At 40.7% G+C, this 23,947-nt stretch overlaps 2 protein-coding genes and 1 pseudogene across 2 annotated transcripts in view; 1 reads left to right on the top strand and 2 right to left on the bottom strand.

Moving 5' to 3' along the window:
• LOC140278845 (NACHT, LRR and PYD domains-containing protein 3-like) overlaps window positions 1–19,348 on the bottom strand; it is a 228,296-nt gene extending 208,948 nt beyond the window's left edge. The window contains exons 1-3 of the mRNA XM_072376858.1: window positions 18,823–19,348; window positions 18,445–18,530; window positions 16,220–16,355 (exon numbers count right to left, since the gene is read on the bottom strand). Of these exons, the coding sequence (XP_072232959.1) occupies window positions 16,220–16,233 (14 nt within the window). The 5' untranslated portion in view covers window positions 16,234–16,355; window positions 18,445–18,530; window positions 18,823–19,348. The remainder of the gene's footprint in view (window positions 1–16,219; window positions 16,356–18,444; window positions 18,531–18,822) is intronic.
• LOC140294513 (protein NLRC3-like) overlaps window positions 1–23,947 on the top strand; it is a 1,060,349-nt gene that overhangs the window by 856,618 nt on the left and 179,784 nt on the right. The gene's annotated exons all lie outside the window — the stretch shown is intronic.
• Window positions 3,600–21,588, bottom strand: LOC140298810 (NLR family CARD domain-containing protein 3-like; annotated as a pseudogene).

Here is a 23,947-nt window from a genome sequence, read left to right as displayed (position 1 = left end):
GTAATTAAACCTGTACTTAAAAAACCTACTCTTGATTCAGAAGTGTTGGCTAATTATCGAACGATATCCAATCTCCCTTTTCTGTCTAAAGTTCTTGAAAAAATAGTTGCAGTTCAACTTTGTGATCATTTACATAGAAATAATCTGTTTGAAGAGTTTCAGTCAGGATTCAGAGTGCATCATAGCACAGAAACAGCACTGGTGAAAGTTACCAATGATCTCCTGTTAGCCTCTGATAGCGGACTTGTTTCTGTGCTTGTCCTGTTGGATCTCAGTGCTGCATTTGATACGATCGATCACAGCATTCTGTTAAAGAGACTTGAACATGTTATTGGGATTAAAGGAACTGCATTAGGCTGGTTTAAGTCATATTTATCTGATAGATTCCAGTTTGTTCTTGTAAATTAAGAATCTTCCTCACACATTGGAGTAAGTCATGGAGTTCCTCAGGGTTCTGTGCTTGGACCGATTCTTTTTACTTTATACATGCTTCCATTAGGTAACATTATTAGACAGCGTGGCATAAATTTCCATTGTTATGCTGATGATACTCAGCTGTACCTATCTATGAAACCAGATGAAACCAATAGGTTGGTCAGACTACAAGCCTGTCTTAAAGACATAAAGACCTGGATGACTCAGAACTGTCTGCTTTTAAATTCAGACAAAACTGAAGTTGTTCTCTTTGGACCTGAGCGCTTCAGGGAGAAATTGTCTAGTTATATAGTTACTCTAGATGGTATTTCCTTGGCTTCTAGTTCTACAGTGAGGAACCTTGGAGTTTTTGACCAGAATTTATCATTTGACGCACATATAAAACTGGTTTCTAGGACTGCCTTCTTTCACCTTCGTAATATTGCTAAAATCAGGAACATCCTGTCTCAGGGTGATGCAGAGAAACTAGTTCATGCATTTGTTACTTCAAGATTGGACTACTGTAATTCCTTATTATTGGGCTGTCCCACATATTCTCTGAAAAGCCTCCAGCTGATCCAAAATACTGCAGCCAGAGTTCTGATGAGAACTAACAGGAGAGATCATGTGTCTCCAGTTTTAGCTTCTCTTCATTGGCTCCCTGTTAAATTCAGAATAGAATTTAAGATTCTTCTCCTCACATATAAAGCTCTTAATGACCGAGCTCCATCATATCTTAAAGATCTCATTGTAAGATATTTTCCTAACAGAGCACTTCACTCCCAAACTGCAGGTTTACTTGTTGTTCCCAGAGTTTCTAAAAGTAGAATGGGAGGTAGAGCCTTCAGTTATCAGGCCCCTCTCTTGTGGAATAAGCTGCCAGTAAATGTCCGGTAAGCAGACACCCTTTCCACTTTTAAGATTAGGCTTAAAACTTTCCTATTTGATAAAGCTTATAGTTAGGGATGGCTCAGGTAATCCTAAATAAAATTGAATTGAATTGAATTGAACAACATATACACTTTGCAGGCTGTGGCTCAGAATATATGACAATGGAATGTGGGGTTCCACAAGGTTCAGTTTTGGTGCCTAAACTCATTTGTGAGGTTTCAGAACTCTTACACTTTGTCTTGTTTGCAGATGATACAAATTTCTTTTGTTCAGGTGATAATTTAACAACATTATCCAATAAAGTTGGAAATGAAACGGTTAAACTTCAATGTTGGTTTGAAAGAAATAAGTTATTGTTAAATTTGTAAAAAAAAACTAAATTCATGGTTTTCTATAAAAAATGGATAACATTCGATTATCATTTGCAGGTGTTAATATTGAGAAGGTGTCAGAGATCAGGTTTCTGGGAGTTATTTATGAAGCATTGACATGGAAATATCATACAGCACATATAAAAATAAGGTCTGAAAAAGCATTTTCATTCTGAATAAGGTTATGTACGTTTTTCATTGTAAGACAATGAGAATGTTCTGCTGTTCACTGATATTGCCTTATTTTAGTTATTGTGTGGACGTTTGGGGGAAAACGTATGTAAGTAACAGAAACTCATTGAATCTATGTCAGAATCTGACCTAAAGCTGAAATTAGAAAACACACCGATGCATTATTTATTAAGTCAGCTTTACTGAAACTTACAGATATAATAGAACTGCAGACGTTATTAGTCGTGTTTAAAGCAAAAAAACTAAATTATGCAAAGGTTGCTTGTATTTACTGCAAAAGATGAAAACCACAGAAGGAAATCTGATCTCAAAAATCAAACGGCTCGTACCAATTTAAAACAAATGTGTATCTCAGCTGCTGGAGTCAAACTTTGGAATTCTCAACATAATGATTTAAAAGGTTCAGATGTTTCACAGGTGAGCTCAGGCACATGACACAGATAATCCAAGGAAGAGTAAATCCAAAAACGTAATAATAAATCCAAAACGGTAAGAGTCATCCAAAACAAGACTATGGTTTAACATTGAAAACCAGAATGATCACTGATAATGCAGACTATCTGGCAAAGAATGGGAAAGACGACAAGGTATTTCTATATGGAAGGTAATTAGGAACAGATAGAAAACGGATGTGTCAGGGCTGCATATCATCCCTTCCTCTTGTTGGTGGAAGGAAAAACCAGGATAAGAAAAAACACTAAGCGGAACCTGGAGTTGCAGCCTTGGCTGTGCCACTGTTTCCCTGTTCAAAAAAATGTATGAGGAGAAAACAATTAGACATTATAGACTGGAATTCTAACTGGATGTTTATATTTACTCATTTATTTAGAGTTTTCTCCATGTTGCAGCTAATAAGAGTGTTTGATGGTGAATGTAAATCGAAATAATAAACCATCTTAGACTTTTTTCTGTTAAAGTAAATCAGTTTATAAATAAGAATTAAATTCTTCTAACTGCTCCTTCCCAATCTTGAAAAGTGTTGATTTAAATTGTTTCACAATTTCTTTTCTTTTTATTTGTTGTACTGTTCATGAAATGAATATATTATGTATATATATATATATATTCTAAATAATGTGCTGTTGAATTATTCCACTCTATTTCACTCAGTTTCTTCTCTATCAGCCTCAGTTATTGCATCAGGTCAGCGTGGGGTCGTCAGAGAGCAGCTTTTAATTTTCCAGTCACATGCCAAGCAGTCGACCTACAACACAGTTAGATTCAGCTCCATCTGTTTCTTGGTTGCTTTGCAGAGGTTTGTTGTTGGAGATGAGACAGATGTGCCTGGGATCGTAGGCTTGACCCCCAAAGAGCAGGTAAGATCCTCCACCGGGCAGAGCAGCTGCAGTCAGGATGCTTGTATTTCAGATCTTTATGATCTCTGCTAGTTCCTGAACTCGCTGACGTCCTGATAAGGGATCACAACAGTGCAGCCTGTAAGTAACACATGCATGGAGCAGTTTTCCTGCATCACTCTAAGGAAGGATGTTCCTGTATGTGTGTGAAAGAAGGACATCCTAGAAATGTGTTTTATGTGTGAGTTACAGGACATATCCAGACCAAAACAACCCAGCGGAGTCCTGAGAGGTGTCATCTCAGGAGTCAAAGTCATCCAGGCCTCTACGTTCAGGTTTCATCAACATAACTGGATGTTATCAACATCACAACGAGTTGCTATAAATGAATACACCGCAGGACACTTTGTGATGAATTATAGGATTTATTCATAAAAAAGTACACAAAGTTAGTAAATTATCATGTCACATAAAACAAAGTCAGAATAGAAAAGATGAGTAAAAAGCTTCATTTGGGTTGGTGCTGAAACCTCTCCTATTGTAATGGGATTCATCTGTAAATGTGTTGATGATGTGACTGTGGTGAAAACTGTTAAAACACGGTCCACAAACAAGTCATGGCTGACAGGCGAGGTCCGTTCACTCCTGAAGACCCGTGACTCTGCCTTTAAAGCTGGCGACGCGGTAGCATACAGGGAGGCAAGAGGCTAAGAAACAGCATGGGAGGAACTTGGAGAAGCACTTTGAAGACATCAGGGACACGAGGTGCCTGTGGCAGGGATTTCAGACAGAAACAGGCTACAAACATCCAGCCAAAACAGCTCAGTGCAACAATCCATCGCTCCCAGATGACCTAAAGAGGTTTTATTCCCGGTTTGAGGTCACTAACACTAGGGGTGCACAAAGACTGACACCACTGACCAGGTTCTGCAGCTGTCTGCTGAGAGTGTTAGGAGGACCTTTGTGAGGATAAATCCTCCAAAAGGAAGAGAACAGGCCTCTCCAAATCAGCCCTGACTGCGTTTTACCAAAAGACCATCGAGAGCACCCTAACCTACTGTATGACTTCCTGGTACGGGAACAGCAGAGCAGAAGAGAGACAGAGACTGAGCAGAGTGGTAAAAACAGCCGAGAGGATTGTTGGAGTCCTGCTGTCACCACTGGGGACATTTACAACAAAAGCTGCAGAGGGGAGTGCATCATTCAGGACCTCTCATCCGTCTCTTTTCCCTCCTGCTGTCAGGAAGGAGATTCAGGAGCAACAGTTTCTTGCCGACTGCTGTTGGACTGTTAAACACAAAGTAATCACTGGCTGTCGGTCCCCACTATGCACTTTAACTTTGAAATTTTTAGTATTCAGCATTTATTCTATTATTATCATTTGTATTTAGTTTTTTTTTTTTTTTTAAATACTGTATTTTCTTATAAATTTTACCTGACAATTTCTAAGTTTGCTCTGACTTCTTTAAAGTGTTTTAACTTGAGAAATAGCATTTAGTTTTTATGTACACATAATGACAAAGTGAATCTGAATCTAAATGAAGGCACATTCACCTGAAATAATGAGCTTTAAACAATATAATTCAGTCTTACACAGGCACTAAATGAATGACAAGTATTGAAATAAACCTGTCTACAATCACAAGCTGGTAGTTGGTTCTATGGTGGAATATTAACAAAGAACAGCAAACTGTAAGATGCTGCTGAATGTATGTACTATATATGTACTTTTAGTGTGAAGCTTTGACTGGAAACACACAGAAAAACAACATCCTGGAAGAATGGCAGCTTCCATTTTAAAGGACTGGAAGAGGAAGAAGTTTCCAAGGAATCATTTAGAAGAGTTTCAAACAGAAACTGACTGAATCCATGAATCTGGAAAGGTGTTTCTGAGTGAAAGAGACAGACATGTACAGACTGAACTATCTGTTCAACAGTCGTTCTCTGACAGGAGGAAACTCTTTAAACTCAACACAGAGACACTGAGGAAGCAGGTGACCAGAACCCAAATCCAGGCAGCAGAGGTTCTTCAGTGAATGTAGTGTTGAAGGTGTGGAGGTGGATCAGTGTGTCAGAGGAGACTTTGTAGAAGGACAGAGTGCCAGCAGGACGGTCCACATACACTGCTGCTCTGTTAGAGACAGAGGAGGAGGATATGATGTGTGTTTCTCTCTTATTGTGATAAACAGAGTAACCTCTATCAGAGCAGGTCAGACTCCAGGACTGATCATTCCATCCAAACATACAGTCTCTGCCTCCTCTCCTGCTGATTCCTCTGTAACTCACTGATATATAAGCTTCTCCTCTCCACTCGACCTCCCAGTAACAGCGACCAGTCAGAACATTTCTACACAGCAGCTGAGGACACCAGTCATCAAATCTGTCTGGATGATCAGGATATGACTGAACCTCCTCCACACGTGTCACCTTCCTGTTGTTGTCAGACAGTTTCAGTTCTTTGTTCACTGTTTGTGTCGATTGTGAGTTGACAGGAATCTGATGGAGAGAACAAACACAATCCAGCTGCAGTTATTGATCTATCATCTGTTCACTTTGATCAATGAGTGATGTGACAGCGTGAAGATGGTTGGATGTCATGAATCAGATGAAGAACACACTTACACTTCCTCAGACCTGGTGTCAACCATCGTTCTCCAGCAGGCTCCACCCTGAAAGGAGGAGGGGGGTCAGAGCAGCACAGTCTCTTTCAGCATGCAAACATGGACATTATATGGCTCTCACACACACATTGTTCTACACTGAGAAAGGAACACGAAAACATCTGGATACATCCACTGGAATTTAGCATCTGGAAACTAGAATGAAAGCTGTTGGACTAACATTGACAGATACAAAACTGCTTCTTTCAACCATTTCAAAGTCTGTTAATTTGAAACAAATATTTTAAATTGAAAGTCTGATTTTGAACTTTTAAAAAAAAATAAATTTTTCAATTTATAATATTCGGTTTTGTGAAAATTATTACCATACATATTTCCAGGTTGACGGTAATTCATAAAAGGGAACTTTAGCTGAAAATGGTTTTACAAATCTTTGTGCTTGTTATGTTTGTTGGTTTTGTGGATCCAGGTCCCTCATCTGGCCGTCTGCCAGAGTGTCTTCAGCTTCAGGTCCCTCTTTCCTCAGATCCTCACCGTCATTCATGTCATTGTCACTCATGGTATCAGGTTTGTCCTTGTTATCCATGTCAGGTTTTTCACAGTTCTAGTCAGGCTTTTGTTTTCGAAGTTTTTGTATACCGGCTCAGCCACGCTTTTTGTTAGACTGTTTAAAGAAATCAAGTTTTCAGTTCAAAGATCTGCATCCGGGTCCTATCTTTGCCACGCACATCACCCATCTCTCTAAGCTGGCGTTGCTAAGCTAGGCTAACATGTTCTGGACCCATCTCTGGATCTGATCCAGGGTCAGAGGACCAACAGACACTTCTCACTGTTGTTCCTGCAGATGTTCTCCTTGGAGACCTCCTCCACAAATATCTGCTGTTTCTGTTCAACCAGAGTTTCTGCTGTGAGCAAAGGAAAAAGGCTCCTACATGTGTGATTGTTCATGTAACACTCAGCAGGAAGCAAAAACACAGGGCTGAGTGCAGGACAGAGAACATGTTTCCAGCTCTTCCTCCTCTATCAGACATTGTGTGGCTGCAGCAGGCCTCTCCATACCTGAGTTTGTGTGGATCCTTCAGTGCAGCCGTCAGCAGCTTCACTCCTGAGTCTCCTGGATGGTTGTAGCTCAGGTCCAGCTCTCTCAGATGGGAGGGGTTGGAGGTCACAGCTTCAGCCAGAGAAGCACAGCCTTCCTCTGTAATCAGACAGCCTGACAGGCTGCAGACACACAAAATGTAAATGTAATTATTTACTCAAATGTCCTCCTTAAATTTCCTAAATAATTCTCTTTTCTGTTTTGGCCCAAGCACCAAAGGCGGTGCGAAGGCCCTTTGTGTCACGATGCGTAGTGCCAGAAGGGAGGACCCAAATGCGACTTAAAAAAAAAACAGATTTACAAAACAAAAAGCACAAGGCAAGAACCAAGGGCGCGGCAGAGCCGGAAGATAAGACTATGGCAAAACAAGTGGCAAAAACCTGAACTGCCAAGACGTGGCTTACAAATGTGGCATGAAACATGAAAGGTAAGGTGAGGATTTCGTGATGACTGTGAGTGAACCTGGAAACTAAATACTGGGGAAGGTGATTGGTGACAAGGTGCAGCTGTGAAACAGAAAACAGGTGGCTTGAGTGAAGCTAAGTGACAAGGGGAAAAAAATGAAAAGAAATTAACCTGGAAACATGACAAAAACCTCAAAACATGACAAAAGAAAACTTAAAACCTGACAATTTGTATCTGTAGCATTTATTTTCCTGGCAAACAAATTGATTTTGGGGGCCTTGGAAATTTAGCTCATGATTCAGGAATGGTGAAAAGGTTCATATTTGAACTGTCTCAGAAGTGGGTAGAACTCAGCCCTGCCCACTAACTTCACTGACGTGGATGAAATTTGATACATGCATGTCAACCCTACAAGACAGCTCTTGGAACCATCCAAAAATCAAACAGGAAGTCAGCCATTTTGAATTTAAATCTGATTTTAGCTGCAATTTTGTTCCTTATCAGGACTTGTATCTTAACAAACTCCTACAGGTTTTATCACAACACCCTGAAACTCGGTCAGTATTTAAATAAAACTCATGTCACCAAAGGATTGAATTTTGATGTTTCACCATCTCATAGGATATTGTTGGTTTGATCTTTGACTAATGACTCGGACCTCATTCACCACACCAACTTCAAATGGTGTCAGACATCAGATAACAAATACTTCATTTAGAAAACTGACTTTTCGCTGGATGGTGTGGCGAGTTTCAATATGTGATATTAAAAATCACTGCTATAATCATCCGAAAGTCCTCAGATTGATGGGGTTTCATCTCTTTCACCCTAAACAAATGCCCATAACCTTCCAACGCCCTGGCCCCGCCCACTGACAACAGGAAGTGATAGGCCTATATGTATGAATAATATATAAGTGAATATATGAAGAGATTAACTCCATATATTTATGGATTTTGACAGAAAATGGGCAACCCTTTCACGATGCTGATTACTAAAATTGTTTGTTCTCCATCTATACATCCTTCGAGGTACGAGCTCAGGCTCAACACCTTGGTGACAATAGCCATCATCGCTGCTTTTACCTTTTATATGTTTATTATTCTTTCTCTCATTCTCAGAAGTTCAGACATGAGGACAAAGTTTAACAGTAATGTTTGTCCTGCTAAAGTTTACAGTGTCATCCTCTTTAATGTAAGACAGAATGTGGAAGCAAGATTCTCCCATTTCTTATGGGTCGGGATCTCAGGACACTCCATGCATCACATTAAGATTTGCACCATCATCAGTTATACAAGTTGCTTTAACCTAACCTGAGAGATTCCAGTTTACAGTTTGGACTCTTCAGTCCAGCAGAAAGCTGCTTCACTCCTGAATCCTGCAGGTTGTTGTTACTCAGGTCCAGTTCTGTCAGACTACAGGACTGGGAGCTGAGAGCTGAGGACAGAGCTTCACAGCTTCTCTCTGAGAGGTTACAGCCACTCAGCCTAAAGAGATGATAACAAAACAAGAAAGTCTTTATACACGTCAAAGATAGCACAGTACTGATGATCAAATCTAACAATCAGGATACTAACAGAGCTTTGTTGGAGGCTTTGACCACTGGCAGCAGCCTCAGAAGAGCCTCCTCTGAAGCAGAGTATTTCTTCAGGTCAAACACATCCAGATCTTTTCCTGATGACAGTAAGATGAAGACCAGAGCTGACCACTGAGCAGGAGACAGTTTATCTGTGGAGAGACTTCCTGAACTCAGGGACTGTTGGATCTCCTCCACTAGAGAACGATCATTCAGTTCATTCAGACAGTGGAACAGATTGATGCTTCTCTCTGCAGACAGATTCTCACTGATCTTCTCCTTGATGTAATCGACTGTTTCCTGATTGGTCTGTGAGCTACTTCCTGTCTGTGTCAGCAGGCCTCGTAGGATACTCTGATTGGTCTGCAGTGAAAGACCCAGGAGGAAGCGGAGGAACAGGTCCAGGTGTCCATTTGGACTCTGTAAGGCCTTGTTCACAGCACTCTGGTAGAAGAGAGTCTCTTTTAGTGTTTCAGACTCCTGAGACTTTGATTGTTCTCCCATCAGGTTGACTCCAGAGTTGATGAAGGTCAGATGCACATGAAGAGCAGCCAGAAACTCCTGAACACTCAGATGGATGAAGCAGAACACCTTCTCCTGGTACAGCCCTCTCTCCTCTTTAAAGATCTGTGTGAACACTCCTGAGTACACTGAGGCTGCTGAGATATCGATGCCACACTCTGTCAGGTCTGATTCATAGAAGATCAGGTTTCCTTTCTGCAGCTGCTCAAAAGCCAGTTTTCCCAGAGACTCAATCATCTTCCTGCTCTCTGGACTCCAGTGTGGATCTGTCTCAGCTCCTCCATCATACTTGACCTTCTTCACTTTGGCCTGAACCACCAGGAAGTGGATGTACATCTCAGTCAGGGTCTTGGGCAGCTCTCCTCCCTCTCTGGTTTTCAACACATCCTCCAGAACTGTAGCAGTGATCCAGCAGAAGACTGGGATGTGGCACATGATGTGGAGGCTTCGTGATGTCTGGATGTGGGAGATGATCCTACAGGCCTGCTCCTCATCTCTGAATCTCTTCCTGAAGTACTCCTCCTTCTGTGGGTCAGTGAACCCTCTGACCTCTGTCACCATGTCAACACAGTCAGGAGGGATCTGATTGGCTGCTGCAGGTCGTGTGGTTATCCAGAGGCGAGCAGAGGGAAGCAGTTTTCCCCTGATGAGGTTTGTCAGCAGCACATCCACTGAGGTGGACTCTGTAACATCAGTCAGGGGCTCCTTGTTGTGGAAGTCCAGAGGAAGTCGACACTCATCCAGACCGCTCAAGATGAACACAACCTGGAACTCGTCAAAGCTGCAGATTCCTGCTTCTTTGGTTTCAGTAAAGAAGTGATGAACAAGTTCCACCAAGCTGAACTTTTTCTCTTTCAGCACATTCAGCTCTCTGAAAGTGAATGGAAACATGAACTGGATGTCCTGGTTGGCTTTGCCTTCAGCCCAGTCCAGAGTGAACTTCTGTGTGAAGACTTTTTTCCCAATGCCAGCCACTCCCTTTGTCATCACTGTTCTGATTGGTTCATCTCTTTTAAGTAAAGCTTGAAAGATGTCTTCTTGCCTGATGGTTGTTTCTGGTCTATTTGGTTTCCTGGATGCTGTTTCAATCTGTCTGACCTCATGTTCATCGTTGACCTCTCCAGTCCCTCCCTCTGTGATGAAGGGCTCTATGTAGATCTGATTCAGAGGGGTTGGGTTTCCTGCTTTAGGAATCCCCTCAAACACACACTGGAACTTCTTCTTTAGCCTATATTTCAGTTTACGTTGACACACTGCAGCGAGGGTTTCTGAGTGAACACGGATAAGACTTTTGTCAGTGCTTCATAAAACATTTAAAAAAATCATCTAAGCTTCATTAAGTATTTGAACATGTGTTGTTCTGTGTGTTGAGACATCAGTAAATGTGTCATTTATCCAGCAGGTTAAATCTTTAGAGAAATCCTCTTACTGCTCTGCAGACGGTCAGCCAGCTCCTCCTGCTTCATTCTCCTCAGGAAGTGAACTGTGATCTTCACTAAAGCCTCTCTGCTCCACCTCTGCTCTTCATCCTCATCCTCCCTCTGACTCTCTAAGCATTCTGGGTAATCTGGACCCAGAACCTTCTGGATCTTCTTCAGCTCCTCCTTCACAAAAGTGACCATGTTGTCCTCCAGCAGCTGGAACAGAATACTATATGAATGAGCCAATCAGACTGAAATCATGGAGCCAAACATCAGATCCATGTTGGACACACTGACAATCCACTGGTCTACAAAGTGTAGCATGGAGATGACTGTGAACAGAATAGATGGAAAAGTAGTTGTTGTACATGTACAGACCATAAATATGGAGTCCAGCTGTGTTTGATGCTGCTGGGCAGACTGACCACTGGGAACCTCTGAGCTCTGCTGGTCCACTCTGTGGAGGAATCATGAAGAATGAGCTCACATTCTGTCTGTCCACACAGAGACAAACACAAGGTAAAGCTCCATGAAGTGATGTGTGGATGTGAACAGTGAATCAGAGGACTCCCTGCAGTGGGAAAGCTTTACTAGTCCTGCTGATCCCACTGAGAATCAACAGCTCAGTCTGCAGCTGCTTGGAGCTTTCAGCTCATTTTGGTTGGATCCAACAGCTCTCAGCAACCCCTTCAGAAAGCTTTCCCTCCCTGCTGAAGTGCCCTGGAGCAAGGCAGCCAGAGCCAGTGTGTGCTTGGATCAGACTGGTTGTACTGGTATGTTCCCAGTGTTAGACAGATAGATGTTTAAAACAGAGTCGTCACTGAGATAACTTGATCTGTCAGTCAAGTTGTACTGAAGATGTAAAAAGAGATTAAATGCTTTAGTTTCTTCCTGTCATCTGTAAACTATTCCAGTACCTTTGAACATCTGGGTGGTGCCTTTTCCTTGGAGTACGTTTTATAGATCGGTCAGTCTTCTGGCACTTGGAGCTGGATTTAGGTTCAGGTGAGCCTGGCTTTTCCAGCTTCCTCCTAAAGAACACAAAATAATTGACAAAAGACAAAAATGCATTTAATGACAATACATCTGAAAGGATATTTCTGAAAATCTCAAAATATTCAAAACCATATTTTGTCTCCAAGTCAAGACCAGACTGATGGGCAATATTTCAACCACCTAAAAAATACCCCAAAAAAAACAGATGCATCGTAATCAACCTGACTGTGTCCTTCAAACAAAGTCATTAATTTGTGAATGAACTGCACTTTTACTTTGGAAGTCAGAGGCTTCACACTTCCTACACTGTGTTAGAGCCAAAGCACAAAGGTGACACCTGCTGGACCAGCCTACAGACACTCAGAAACACCTCCTCCAACATCCATTCTTTCCTCTTGTTCCTGCTGTGTTTGTGGAAAACATCCAACACACACCGCTTCACATATGTGGAAGGGAGGAACAGGAAGTCCAGAACTTAGAGCAGGCAAATGGGGTGGAGTTAATAAAAGGGGCTGGAAGGCTCATTTGGGCCTTTCTTCCTGCACTGACACACCTGGGAGCAGCTGAGCTGAGGCCTTTGTTTGAAGCTGAGTTGGTAGGCTTGACTTTTTAGATGTTTGAAAGCATGATTTTAATATTACTTGATCACTAGAGAATAACCATTTGGCTGTTTATTTGTGGTATGAATTGTTTGTAGGCATTCTGTGTTGGGAGGGGACTGATCTATTGAATGATTGTTTAAAGACATCAGCCAAGAAGGAGGTACGCTTAAGCAGTGCTGAGATATTTTAAAATAGATTTTATTCTTTCTACAACAAAACTAACATGATTATCTCTGAATATTGCCCCCAGTCACCTGCATGCCCAACTGGAATGAAGGATTATGTTCCAGTGTGAAAGGTGTTCAATGGAGATGGGTCTAAAAAAGCCAACCACTGTTTTTCCCAGGTTTATTTGAGTTTGTTTTTAATTTATCATTTGGGCAGGTTTTTTTTTTTTTTGTTTTTTTGCGGCGTTTTCTGCCATCTTTAAGGGGGGAGACTGCGTAGCAGTGCGGCCATTTGCATGTGCGCTTTATTGTGTGGTTTGTCACTTTAAGATTGCTGTGAATAGGTAAATTGAGTGTGTAGTGGTATTTCAGTAATAAATTGCCATGTGTTTGTGATGTTTTATCTTGCTGTGCATAACTTCAAAAGGCTCCCCCCTCCCCCCGGTCGTGCAGTCTAGTCCCAGGGTTGTTTTCTTTTTAACCATCTCATGTTTGGTCTGATTGTATTTTTTGTCTTTCATAATTTACCTACTCTATAAGTATTTTATCAAAAAATATATTAATAAAATTGATATTTTTTGTATAGCAGTCTCTGGTTCCAGTTTATTCTGGGTCTGTGCAGTTAATATCACTTGGTCACGGTTATATGAACATAGAAATGGATGTGAAACAGAGCTGAGCTCACATTAAACACATGTTGGAATAAAAACTGTTCAAACTGACTCTGCTACATTTTACTCCGTTACAACATTTACACTCAGCTCACCTCTTTGTGGATGGATGTTGGTCTGATTTGAAGACAAGAGGAGGATCCATTGACCGGTCACTCTTCATGGACACACAGCTGGGTTCAGGTCCAGGTCTGAGTCTCTGCTGGATCCTGACAGAAAAACACTTGTTTTCTTCAAACTAAAGTATTCAGTGATAGTGTTTGAGTCTGCAGTGAGACGGCCTGTCAGAGAGTCAGTGTGGCTGCTGTGGAACAATGTTACAGCTCCCCCTTGTGGCAGCTCTGCCACTCTGCAGGCAGACGTCAGCAGGTGTGTGGAAGGCGGAATGAGCATTAGCAGCCAGCCGCAGCATGAAAATCTGACCGCCTCAGAGCAGAGTGCTACAGACAGGGCTGCTGTTTTTCATCTGTGAGGAATTTGACCAAATAATTTCAGACATGTCATTAAGGTGCCTGGGATTTGTGTGAACCAGTGGAAAAGGGGTATAATTAGGCACACTCCCACTGTAGGAACCTTTTGCAGTTCCTCTAACCTTTTAAGGAACTAGGCCGTTTTTTCGCGCATTTGGACATACAGGAACTAGGGACCACGACCCTCGGTTCCTAGAACCATTTTAGCTCCTCCTCCGAGGCGGGGTCTTTTCTGGGTTCCATAGGAACACATGATGTAGGTGTTTGGTGGTTGGTAGCTCCGCCCCTTGTCTGAAATGTTTACTCATACAACACGGACACAACCGTTAAACTTATTAACGTCGTCTCCTTTGTCTGCGGCGCTCTGCTCTCCTTCTCTCCTTCATGAAACGAAGAAGTATCGCCTGCTGCTCGATTCTTCATCTCCTGACTCTCTGTGTGCTCTTCCAGGCTCTTCCAACCATCTTAGACACCTGATGTGATCGTCCATGATTAATATCACCGTCATGCAGACCATGAACACGGTGGCCTCCTCGCTCTCCATGTTAGCTTCTTGGTGGTGTTGTTTTTTCTTCTCTCCTTACTTTTTGTGGGTTTTGTTTTGCTGTTGAGTGGCGCTACAGTAACACGTCACGGTTGCAGATCAGTCCCGACCAAGGTCCCCGACTTATGTGCGAATGCAAAATGAAACAGTTCCCCTGGGGAAGGGCAGTTCTTATAACTAAATTCGAGGTGGACAGTTCTTAGAACTCTCTGTCCGAATGCACCTATTGTTCTCAATGAATTGAGAAATTTTCCTTTTTTTGGCGCTATCATTTTTTAATTTTCTGTAGAACCGGAAGTACTTTATTTTGAAGGACTTGAAACTATGTAATTAATGTAGTTTAATAGAACATTGGACAACAACAAAAGGAAAGAACAAACTTTGGTTCAAAGTTAAAATCAGGACAAATAAAAAGGCTAAAGGTAAGGTTTAGCACCATTTGAAAAGGAGGAACAAAGTATATTTCTGTGTACTTCCGAAATGTTTTGCATTAAATTAGTATAGCACATGCTAATTGGGAGCTACAGGTTGATTTGGTCATTTTGTTCTTGTTTCTTCAGAAGGTCGTTTTAAACTGACGTCATTAAACACAACGTGTGAGAACGTAATATTTCTACATCAGCCGCCCTGTTCACTACATAATCAGCATCCTGTGAAAAAGCCACATCAGTGGACAGATATTCAGCAATATTCTCCCTTTGTTTTAATAAAGAGCTGCAGGACTGAACTAAAATATCACATTACACACATGATGCAGCTAATTAGTCTCATCAGAGACATCAAGAACTGATCCAAGTCTCAAGTAATTCAGCTGAAAACTGGTTATCATCTGAAACATGATGCAGCCTCCACTGAATACTGACAGATACTCACTGTTGGGCTGATGGAACATCATGTTGGAAATGAGTTAAGAACTCCTTTGACTGGTCGCTCTTAAAGGACACACAGCTGGGTTCAGGTTCATGTTCAGGTTCTGATTCAGGTTCAGGTTGGTTCCTGTGAATAAAGGTGGTTTGGTGATGTGAGTGCTGAGCTCTGACATGGAGAAGAGTCATGGACAGTTAGAGATGGTCATCTCACCTCTGAGCTTTGCTCTGGCTCTCATGTTCCCCACACAGAGTGGTTTTAGTGTCCTCACACTGATCCATGCTGCTGAATTCACATCAACTCACACACACTTTCTACCTTCATCTGCAGAGGAAACACAAATCATTCATCTGCACATCAACTCAAATCCTCCTCTCCATCATTTGGGCAGTAAAAAGATCAGCTGCTGTTCTTCCATCAGTCCACTAGATGGAGGCATGGAGCAGCACAGACATCATGATCATGATGATGATGATGAAGCATTTCCATTCAGTGACACACACTAATTATCTGAACCTGCAGCATTATGATACATCTGATATCTCAAACACTGATGGGCTGAATGCAGGACTGAACTGACATGAACAGCTATACTGTAGATAAGTAGCAGCAGGACTCCAGAAATCCATCCTGCAGGATCACTGCAGTCTGACAGGAACCACCAGGGGGCGCTCACTGCTCTCTGTTAAATATTATTCACCCACTGATGAGTCCACATCCCACACAGAGGCTCCAGACACACCTGAATTATGATCCTTCATAAAACAGGTTGAGTATCAGAGTCCAACAGGATCAGAGTCCAGGATTAATCTGGGTCTCATATCAGGACTCAGAGTTTTATTGTGAGTGTGTTCAGAGAGCAGTGATGAACAGAGTGTCAGTGAACAGCACATTCCAGTCAGAGTTCCTCTGTTGGAGGAGAAAACAGCAGCAGACTGAGTGGGAAACATTTCATGTTGGTAACAAGCTGCAGCTCCTCATCAACACACACTGATTGTTGCTGTTTACTCTCAGCTCACATGACTTGTGTCTCATCAGCAGAGGAAATCTCTCTCTGCTCAGAGACTTTGTTAAATGAATCAAAGTGTCACTTACTCAGCTTCTTCCATGAACTTCTTCCCTCTGCAGCTCTCTGCTGTCTGGACCAGGTCTGTGTGGAAGAAGAGGAAATCCTCTGCTGCTTCTCCGACATCAGTCCTCTGTGTCTGCAGGCTGCCGTCACTCTGAAACTCTGCAAACCATAAAAGAGTCTTAAAGTGATCAGAGGTCAGCTGCTGCAGCTTTATATGACTTTAATTCACCAATAATTAACCCGCAGAGCAAACAGCTTAAACAGAGCTGAAGCCTTCAGTCCAATCACTGATGAGCACCTGAACCATCAACAGTCAAACTTGTGCATATACACACTCTCCGGTTGCTTTATTAGGCACACCTTACTATTTCTGAGTTGGACCATTTTTTGCCGTCAGAACTGCTTTAATTCTTCGTGATGTAGATTCAACACAGTGTTGGAAACATTCCTGAGGTTTTTGTTCATAATGACACTCGCTGTCGCTGCATCTATGAAACAAATCTCCCGTTCCTCCACATCCCAAAGCTGCTCTGTTGGACTGAGATGTGGTGAACTCTGTGTCGTGTTCAAGAAACCAGTTTGAGATGATGTGAGCTGCGTGACACGATGCTTCATCCTGCTGGAAATATCCGTCAGAAGATGGGCACACTGTGGTTAGAAAGCGATGGATTTTCATGTTATTTATGCCAGATTCTGAGCCGACCATCTGAAATCAGACCAGGCAGCGTTTTCCAATCTTCTACTGTCCAGTTTTGGTGAGTCGGTGCAAACTGTGGCCTCAGTTTCTGCTGCTGCCCGCTGCTGTGTGTTGGCCTTCTGCTTACCTCTGTTGTAACAAGCGGTTGTTTGAGTTACTGTTCCCCTTCCATCATCTCCAGCCAGTCTGCTCATTGTCCTCTGGATAGTTTCTCTTCTTCGGACCATTCTCTGTGAACCTTAGTTTAGATGCTCAGACCAGCCCGGCCACGTTCACTCACTTAAATCCCCTTTCTTCCCCATCCTGATGCTCGGTTTGAACTTCACCACATCTGGATGCTTAAGTACGCTGAGTTGCTGCCATGTGATTGGCTGATGAGTTATTTGTCTTAACAAGCAGTTGAGCAGGTGAACCTCACAAAGTGGCCGGAGTGTGTGTGTATATACACTGAAGATTCCTGTTTATGCCGCAATATTTCAGTTCAATGAGAAGAGGATTATTTCTATTTAGTTTAAGAGATTCTAAATCACTGAGTCTCCACCACAGTTACACATACATGATGGTAAAATGTCACTGCATAAGTCACACATTTAATGCTCATCTGACAGAAAGGATCAAATACAGCTCTAAGTAGCAACAAATCAATGAGAAGTCAAGGTCAACATTAAGTATACAGCACTTTAAAAAGAACAGAAGCTGCCCAAAGTGTTCTCCTTTCCAGAAAACTTTACAACCAAACAAAACACTTTCAAATGGCTCTGAAGCAGGAACACCTGTTTGATCTGTTCCTGCTGCTCTTTTCTGCTTCGGAAGGTTCCCAAGTGAGTGAAATAACCTGCAAATATCAAAGCAGCAGCCATGATAAGAGCTGGCTGAAGTATCTCAATGCAACTGAATTAACGTCTGAACCAGAAACTGACTAATATGCTGTTAATGCTGTTAACAGAACCTTCTACCCTGGGAAGGTTCCATCTTATGTTTAAAAGTACAAATAAAATGTCTCTGATAAAAACTTGAATGAAACGTTTTAACTTTTAGTTGAATTCAACAAACAAAAATAAACATATAAAGGAAAGGAAAAAGCTGAATAAAACATCACAAACTGACCCATAAAGTAGACAGAACATCTGAATCTACTTAATTTCATCATTAGACAATATTAGTGGATTATATGTTCCATCAGAGCTGCACACAGCTTCATAACTGACTACAGTCAGACACATTTTAACTGACATTCATGTTATTTTATTCTGAAAGGTGACACAGGAAGCAGCAGGAAGCTGCTGTGTCTGACTGTAATGGAGGAGCTGACGGTTTCATTCTATGAAGATCAGTTCTTCATGTAGAAAACAAACATCATCAGCTGATCATCGTGTTGTTTGATTCCAGTTCATCAATAATCTGATAATCATGCAGATTTGTCTTAAAACTCAAAAGTGATCAAAGTTTGTTCTGAAATAAGAAGTGAACATGTTCCCCAAACATTATAGAGCAGAAACAAACAGCTTACAGGTTACAGACAAAGTTATTTCAGACAAATTTCATACTCACAGTTTGTTGAAACTGTAGAAAATGTTGAAGCAGACTTCAGGCTGACACAGGTGAGCTGCTTTATGGAATTATCAGGAGCTCCACCCCTGGTAGGATGAGCACAGGCAGGGGGAGAGGATCCCAATAAGAACAGGTTTTACAGGACGACTCAGGTGAGAAAGACATAAAACAATTGAGTAAAACAAACCACAGCTGAATATTTCACACACAACATGCAGCCATTTAATTAAATGGTTCAATTAAATTCAAAAGTAATTTCTAAAACACAATAAATATGACCTTTCTGTGTGTAAAGTCATCCTCAGCTCAAACAACTTTTCCAGCCTGTGAATTTGATTAACTGAGGAATTACAAGTGAAAATGTTTTTAAAAGTTTACCTTCAGCTGAACAGCAGCAACAAGTCTCTGAAGGTCACAATAAGTTTCTGTGATGCCTTAACAAGCATTTCTGTGAAGAGATGCAGAGCAATAAAAGATTCACTGATCTCCTCTGAAATGGAAGAAATGTAAAGTTGAAACATGAAAATTGTTGAGGAAAGCTAAAGTTCTTTAAGTAGAGTAAATGTAGCTTATTGCTTCCAACACATGAAGTTACAGAACCAGACAAACACTCAGAAACTGAGCCAGATGCTGTGCTAACAGCCAGAATTCAGCACACTGCGGGCTGGGCTTACAGTGGATGCTCTTTGCTCAGGTAAAAGCTACAAATCCTAGAAAAGCTCAGATAAAGTTCTGCAGTGACTGTATCTGCCAATCAACAAGCCAGTGTTGTTCTGAAATATGATTCTTTGCTAAGTCTGACCCTCTTTGGTCTGTAGTTAACCTATTACAGCACTGTCAGATGCATTCAGCTGGACTTCTGCTCAGTGGGTGTTATAGGGGGATAAATCCTTCACAAAGACTTTCCACAATCTTAGAATCTGTTAAAAATTAACTTTCCATCTGCTTTTTTAAACTTACAGTGGACAGGCGTGTAGAAATGGACTGAAACGTGTTTTAGAGACCATTTTTACAGTGGATGCCTAAAGATTGTCCCTGAAGGTTAGTATGCAGGGTTCCTGCTCAGAAAAGAGCCAAAATCAGAAACAAATGATCTAAAATCCAAAGCAGCTCGACGTCGGTTTCATGTCCTCTGCTGCAGAAAGACTGTGGACATAAAACTCTGAAACTGAACTCATTGCTAATCCTTCAGGTTTACTGAGAAAACACAAAGCCAGGTTCTCCAAATCCTTCCCATCTTTTCAAGAATTTAAAACTGAAACCAACTCCTTAAAAATATGTGTATATCTATATGATAAATATTAGGAAATGGGATCTTAATGCCAATATTGTGTAAGAACTTGTGAAAGAAATATTATTTATTGTCTAATTCTTTTCATTATGAATGAAATGCATGCATTAACAGTCCCTTGTGTTGTACAATCTGTCAGCTAATCTATAAATGATCATATTTATGATTTTGTGCCTGTTTTCAATACTTTGCATTGTTAATGAAAAACATTTTTTTGTAACATTTGTTTTAATTACACCATTATCACTAATATGTTACATTATCTATATTGTATTTTTATTATTTATTTCAGTAAAATGTGTTTCATTATCAATGTGTTTAACTGATGACAGGGTGTGACTTTGTTGCAATCTTTTTTTTTGGGGGGGGGGTGAGGAGAGCCACAGCAAGATCAGATCGTGCCAACCAACAACGGCACTTCCGGTGGCAACATGAGCTGCTACAGCCGTTGCTTCGACAGCAGGGTGAAATTGGTTTTATATTCGACATTCGCCTATTTTTCCCAAGTTGTAACTATAACTGTGTAGTTCCACACCTTTTATTATCAAGGAAAGCTTTTAATTTTCTTTCAAAAAGGTTTTAATGAATTTGAATTCATTCGAATTCAAGGCTTTTATTTTGTAATAACTCTCTTGTTTTTATAGATATCAACACCAAACCACTTCTGATGTGTTCATGAACTCATTGCTTAGTTCCTGTACCCTTTATTTTTTCAGGCCCCTGAGCGACACCGGCAAGCGGTCTTCCAAACGCCACATTTCCCATTCGGAGGGGATTTAATATTAATATTTCATATTAATATCAAGAACAAATCAGAAGTGGTTTGGTGTTGATATGTCGAAAAACCAGTAAGTTATTAAAAATAGAATAAAATATGCACCCTGAGTACATATTCTACCTAAAGGGTTTTTTTCTGGAAACTAAATGGCTGTGAAAGCTTTATAGTGAGTTCATAAACACATCAGAAGTGGTTTGGTGTTCATTGCATGAATCTCTAGTGAGGAAAAAAAAGACGTTGCACTTTTTTTGACGGTCTCTAAGCGCTCAGGCTGAATTAGGGCACTGAGAAGGATATTCAGCGGTTACTCTGAACTTTCGCCAGACTTCGTTACAGTTGGTAAAGCCTGTGAAATGTTACTATTAGCTTTATGTACAAAATAATACCACCCTGAGGGTAATTGGTGCGGTTTTCGTGACGCAATTACAGTTACTGCGCCGGAAAATGGGCGAATGTCGAATATAAAACCAATTTCACCCCACCCGCAGCCTGCTGCCGCTGTCTGTGGAACGCTGATTAGCCGCAAACGGGTTATCAGTATAGTTCTTAACTGGCACACTGTGGCGGTTCAGGTTGCCACCGGAAAGGCCGTGTTTAACTGTCACTACCACGATTTGAGCTGCTGCTGTCTCAGCTCAGGCCGCTTTCAGAGGCTCAGACAGCGGGAGAGCAGAGACTCATCTCCGCCTCAGGAACAGGCTGATTCAGGCAGGAAGAAATGCCGTCGATCGTCAGAAATGGGAGCTATACAATAACAACGACTCCGTGTTTAAGCCTTGACCCTCATTCTAGTCTGCTGCTGCTCTTATACCAGATATTGTTCTCACACAGTAACACAAAAAGGCGGACATGTTCTACACGGTGCTGGTCCCATAGTTAGTTTCACAGTTACAGTTTCACAGAGACAGCAGTGAATCAACAGAAAGGACCATGTGGTAGATTGTGTTTGTTTCTGCTTGAACTAAGCTGCCAACAGCAGATATTATAGTCAAACATTAAAAATAGTTTCCGTTACCTTCAGACGGAGAATTTCACGGAGCAAATAATCTGCGTCACAAAAAGCTGGAGGTTTAGTGGAAAGTGAAACTAAACTCTTACAGACACACCCAGAGAGACGTTTTGCCGGAAATGAACATCCTAACCAGTTCAGTTTAAAGTTTAACTCTGTTTAACTATGGAGGGGAAATGTTAACATCTGGATGACTGATGGACTTTACACAGCTGTGAAACTGTTCAACTGTAAAACATGTTTCTAGAAAAAGTTTCCCGTTAGACCCACTTTACATTTCCATCTCTTTATTGTTCTGTCTCTTCATCTTTAGCTCTCAATGTCAATTCCTCGAATTAATGAAAAAAGTATAAAAGCACAGTTAGTATTAAAAATGAGTGCTTACCTCCAGCTTTATATGATTTATAAAAAGTATTCTATCAAAATAATATCAAGAAACTTAGTGTCTCTCAACCTATTTCTGCCTTTTTCTTCCTCAAATATTAATTTACAAAAACCCCAGCACCTTTAAGTTTTTTGTCTGTTTCAGCACTTCAATCTTGAGCTTCTTGTTCACAAACTTAATAACAACTGCAGGCTTGGATTTGTTATCCTTTCATGCAAGAGTGTTTGATATTTGCTGGTTTTCAAGATGAATGTTCTGACTTGTAAGGAATTGAACCACTTGTTCATTTACATCCTCCACTCACTCTGATAGCTGCTTAATACTGTGTCTTCTGAGCTGGCTGGTTTGGTGGTTCAATATCAACAACAAAACAAATGTAATGAAGTTTTAAAAATGCAGCAAAAGAGATGGGAATAAATGGAGATCTGTCATTTCAACCCTTTACTAATGAAACTACCTCAATGCTTAAAGTGCTGTTTCCTAAATACACACACCATGAACTTCCTTTTCTTCAGAGGTGACACTTTTCTTTGCAGGACTTCTTTTGAATCAGTGCATTGTGTCCATGGAAAGCTGCTTTAACATTTACTGTATGAACTGCTTCACATAAATACCTCCAATGTCATTCCTTATGGTCAAAATTACAGTCGTACTAATCTGAACCGCAGGTGCAGTTTTCCACAATAACATTCTTTATAAGTAGAAATTATATTTTAAGATATCTTTAACTTAGTTTGCACTTGTCAAAACCAAATTCAAGATAGATAAAGGTCTAAGTGAGCATTATCAGTGCTGATGCTGGATGTACAGGGCAGATAAACATCAAATCATTCCTTTAAAATACTCATTTCAGATATCCAAATCATTATTTGTCCGTGGAAGAAATTTTGCTGCCATGTGGGGTTATGAATTATAAAAATCCCCAAATACATCCTTATTCTTATTGAATAATCTGGATTCCTGGAACATGCTTCCTCATACATTTGTGACATATGTCTTTAGATTTCTCTTTGTAACAAGTTTAATTTCTAAGATCTAAATCTGATCCAGACAACCATAATGTAATCTGACATATTCAACATGTCAAAATAAAACTTACAAGTAAATACAAACCGTAGATATATAAAAGTGCAAGAATAACAAAACATAACATGAACAACAAGTAAGAATTATGCTGCAGATATTAAAATTTCACACCACATCTCACCAATATTTCAATTTGTTTAAAGAAAATGACCTTTTAACCTTATTTTGATAAAATGATCCAAACAAGTGTGTAATTTTTATCATTTATTATTTTATTTAAACCCATAAATCAGTGTAATAACAATTTGTGAAGGAACATATATTCATATTCTTATCTGAATGACACAATAATGCTCTTAACAGTTGTGAGAACAATGCACTGATACTTTCAGTCAGTGCAGCTGTTCAGGATGGAAAGATACAGCTGTGCAGAAGGTAAATGAACTGTAATTATATTTTATTGATGTTAATATAATATAATGTACAGAGAAGATTTCAGATTTTTTTTACGGTGACAAAGTGCTGACTCGTCTTGTGTGCGAACGCTAAACTCTGCTGTTTCTTTCTCTCTGGATGTTTTGGTCTTTGTATTGTCGGCGATGTTTTGGCGTCATACATTTTTTTGTTTCCTCCACATTGAAGGCACCTCTGGTCTTTCTTCTGAGGGGTTAAATTCTGCTTGTTCTGGTGCTGCTGTGTCTTCTGTGGTCTGTAAGGGGGCAGATGTTTGGGAGTCCTCTGGATGTTTAGAGGTTGGTTCCATTTCAATGACAATGACAACTCTTTCTTGAATTTTGTTTTTGTGCTTTTTAGAAGAAACTATTCCTTTTGGTGGCTCTGAGACGTCTTTTGGTTGTTGGAATAATTCCATTTGGATGTGACTCATCAGTTCTGGGACCATGTCTGGTCCAGTCTGCTGAGCCAAGTCTAATGGAATCAATTCCTGGGTGTCTGCAGAGGTTTCTGTTTCTTTTTCTTCTACAGGTTCGGAAATCTTCTCTGTTTCCTGGACAA

This window comes from Leuresthes tenuis, unplaced genomic scaffold, assembly GCF_036924035.1.
Source record: "Leuresthes tenuis unplaced genomic scaffold, fLeuTen1.0.hap1 SCAF_1, whole genome shotgun sequence".
NCBI lineage: Eukaryota > Metazoa > Chordata > Actinopteri > Atheriniformes > Atherinopsidae > Leuresthes > Leuresthes tenuis.
The sequence above is the reverse complement of the archived record's forward strand: the minus strand, read 5'-3'. Positions and strand labels throughout refer to the sequence as shown.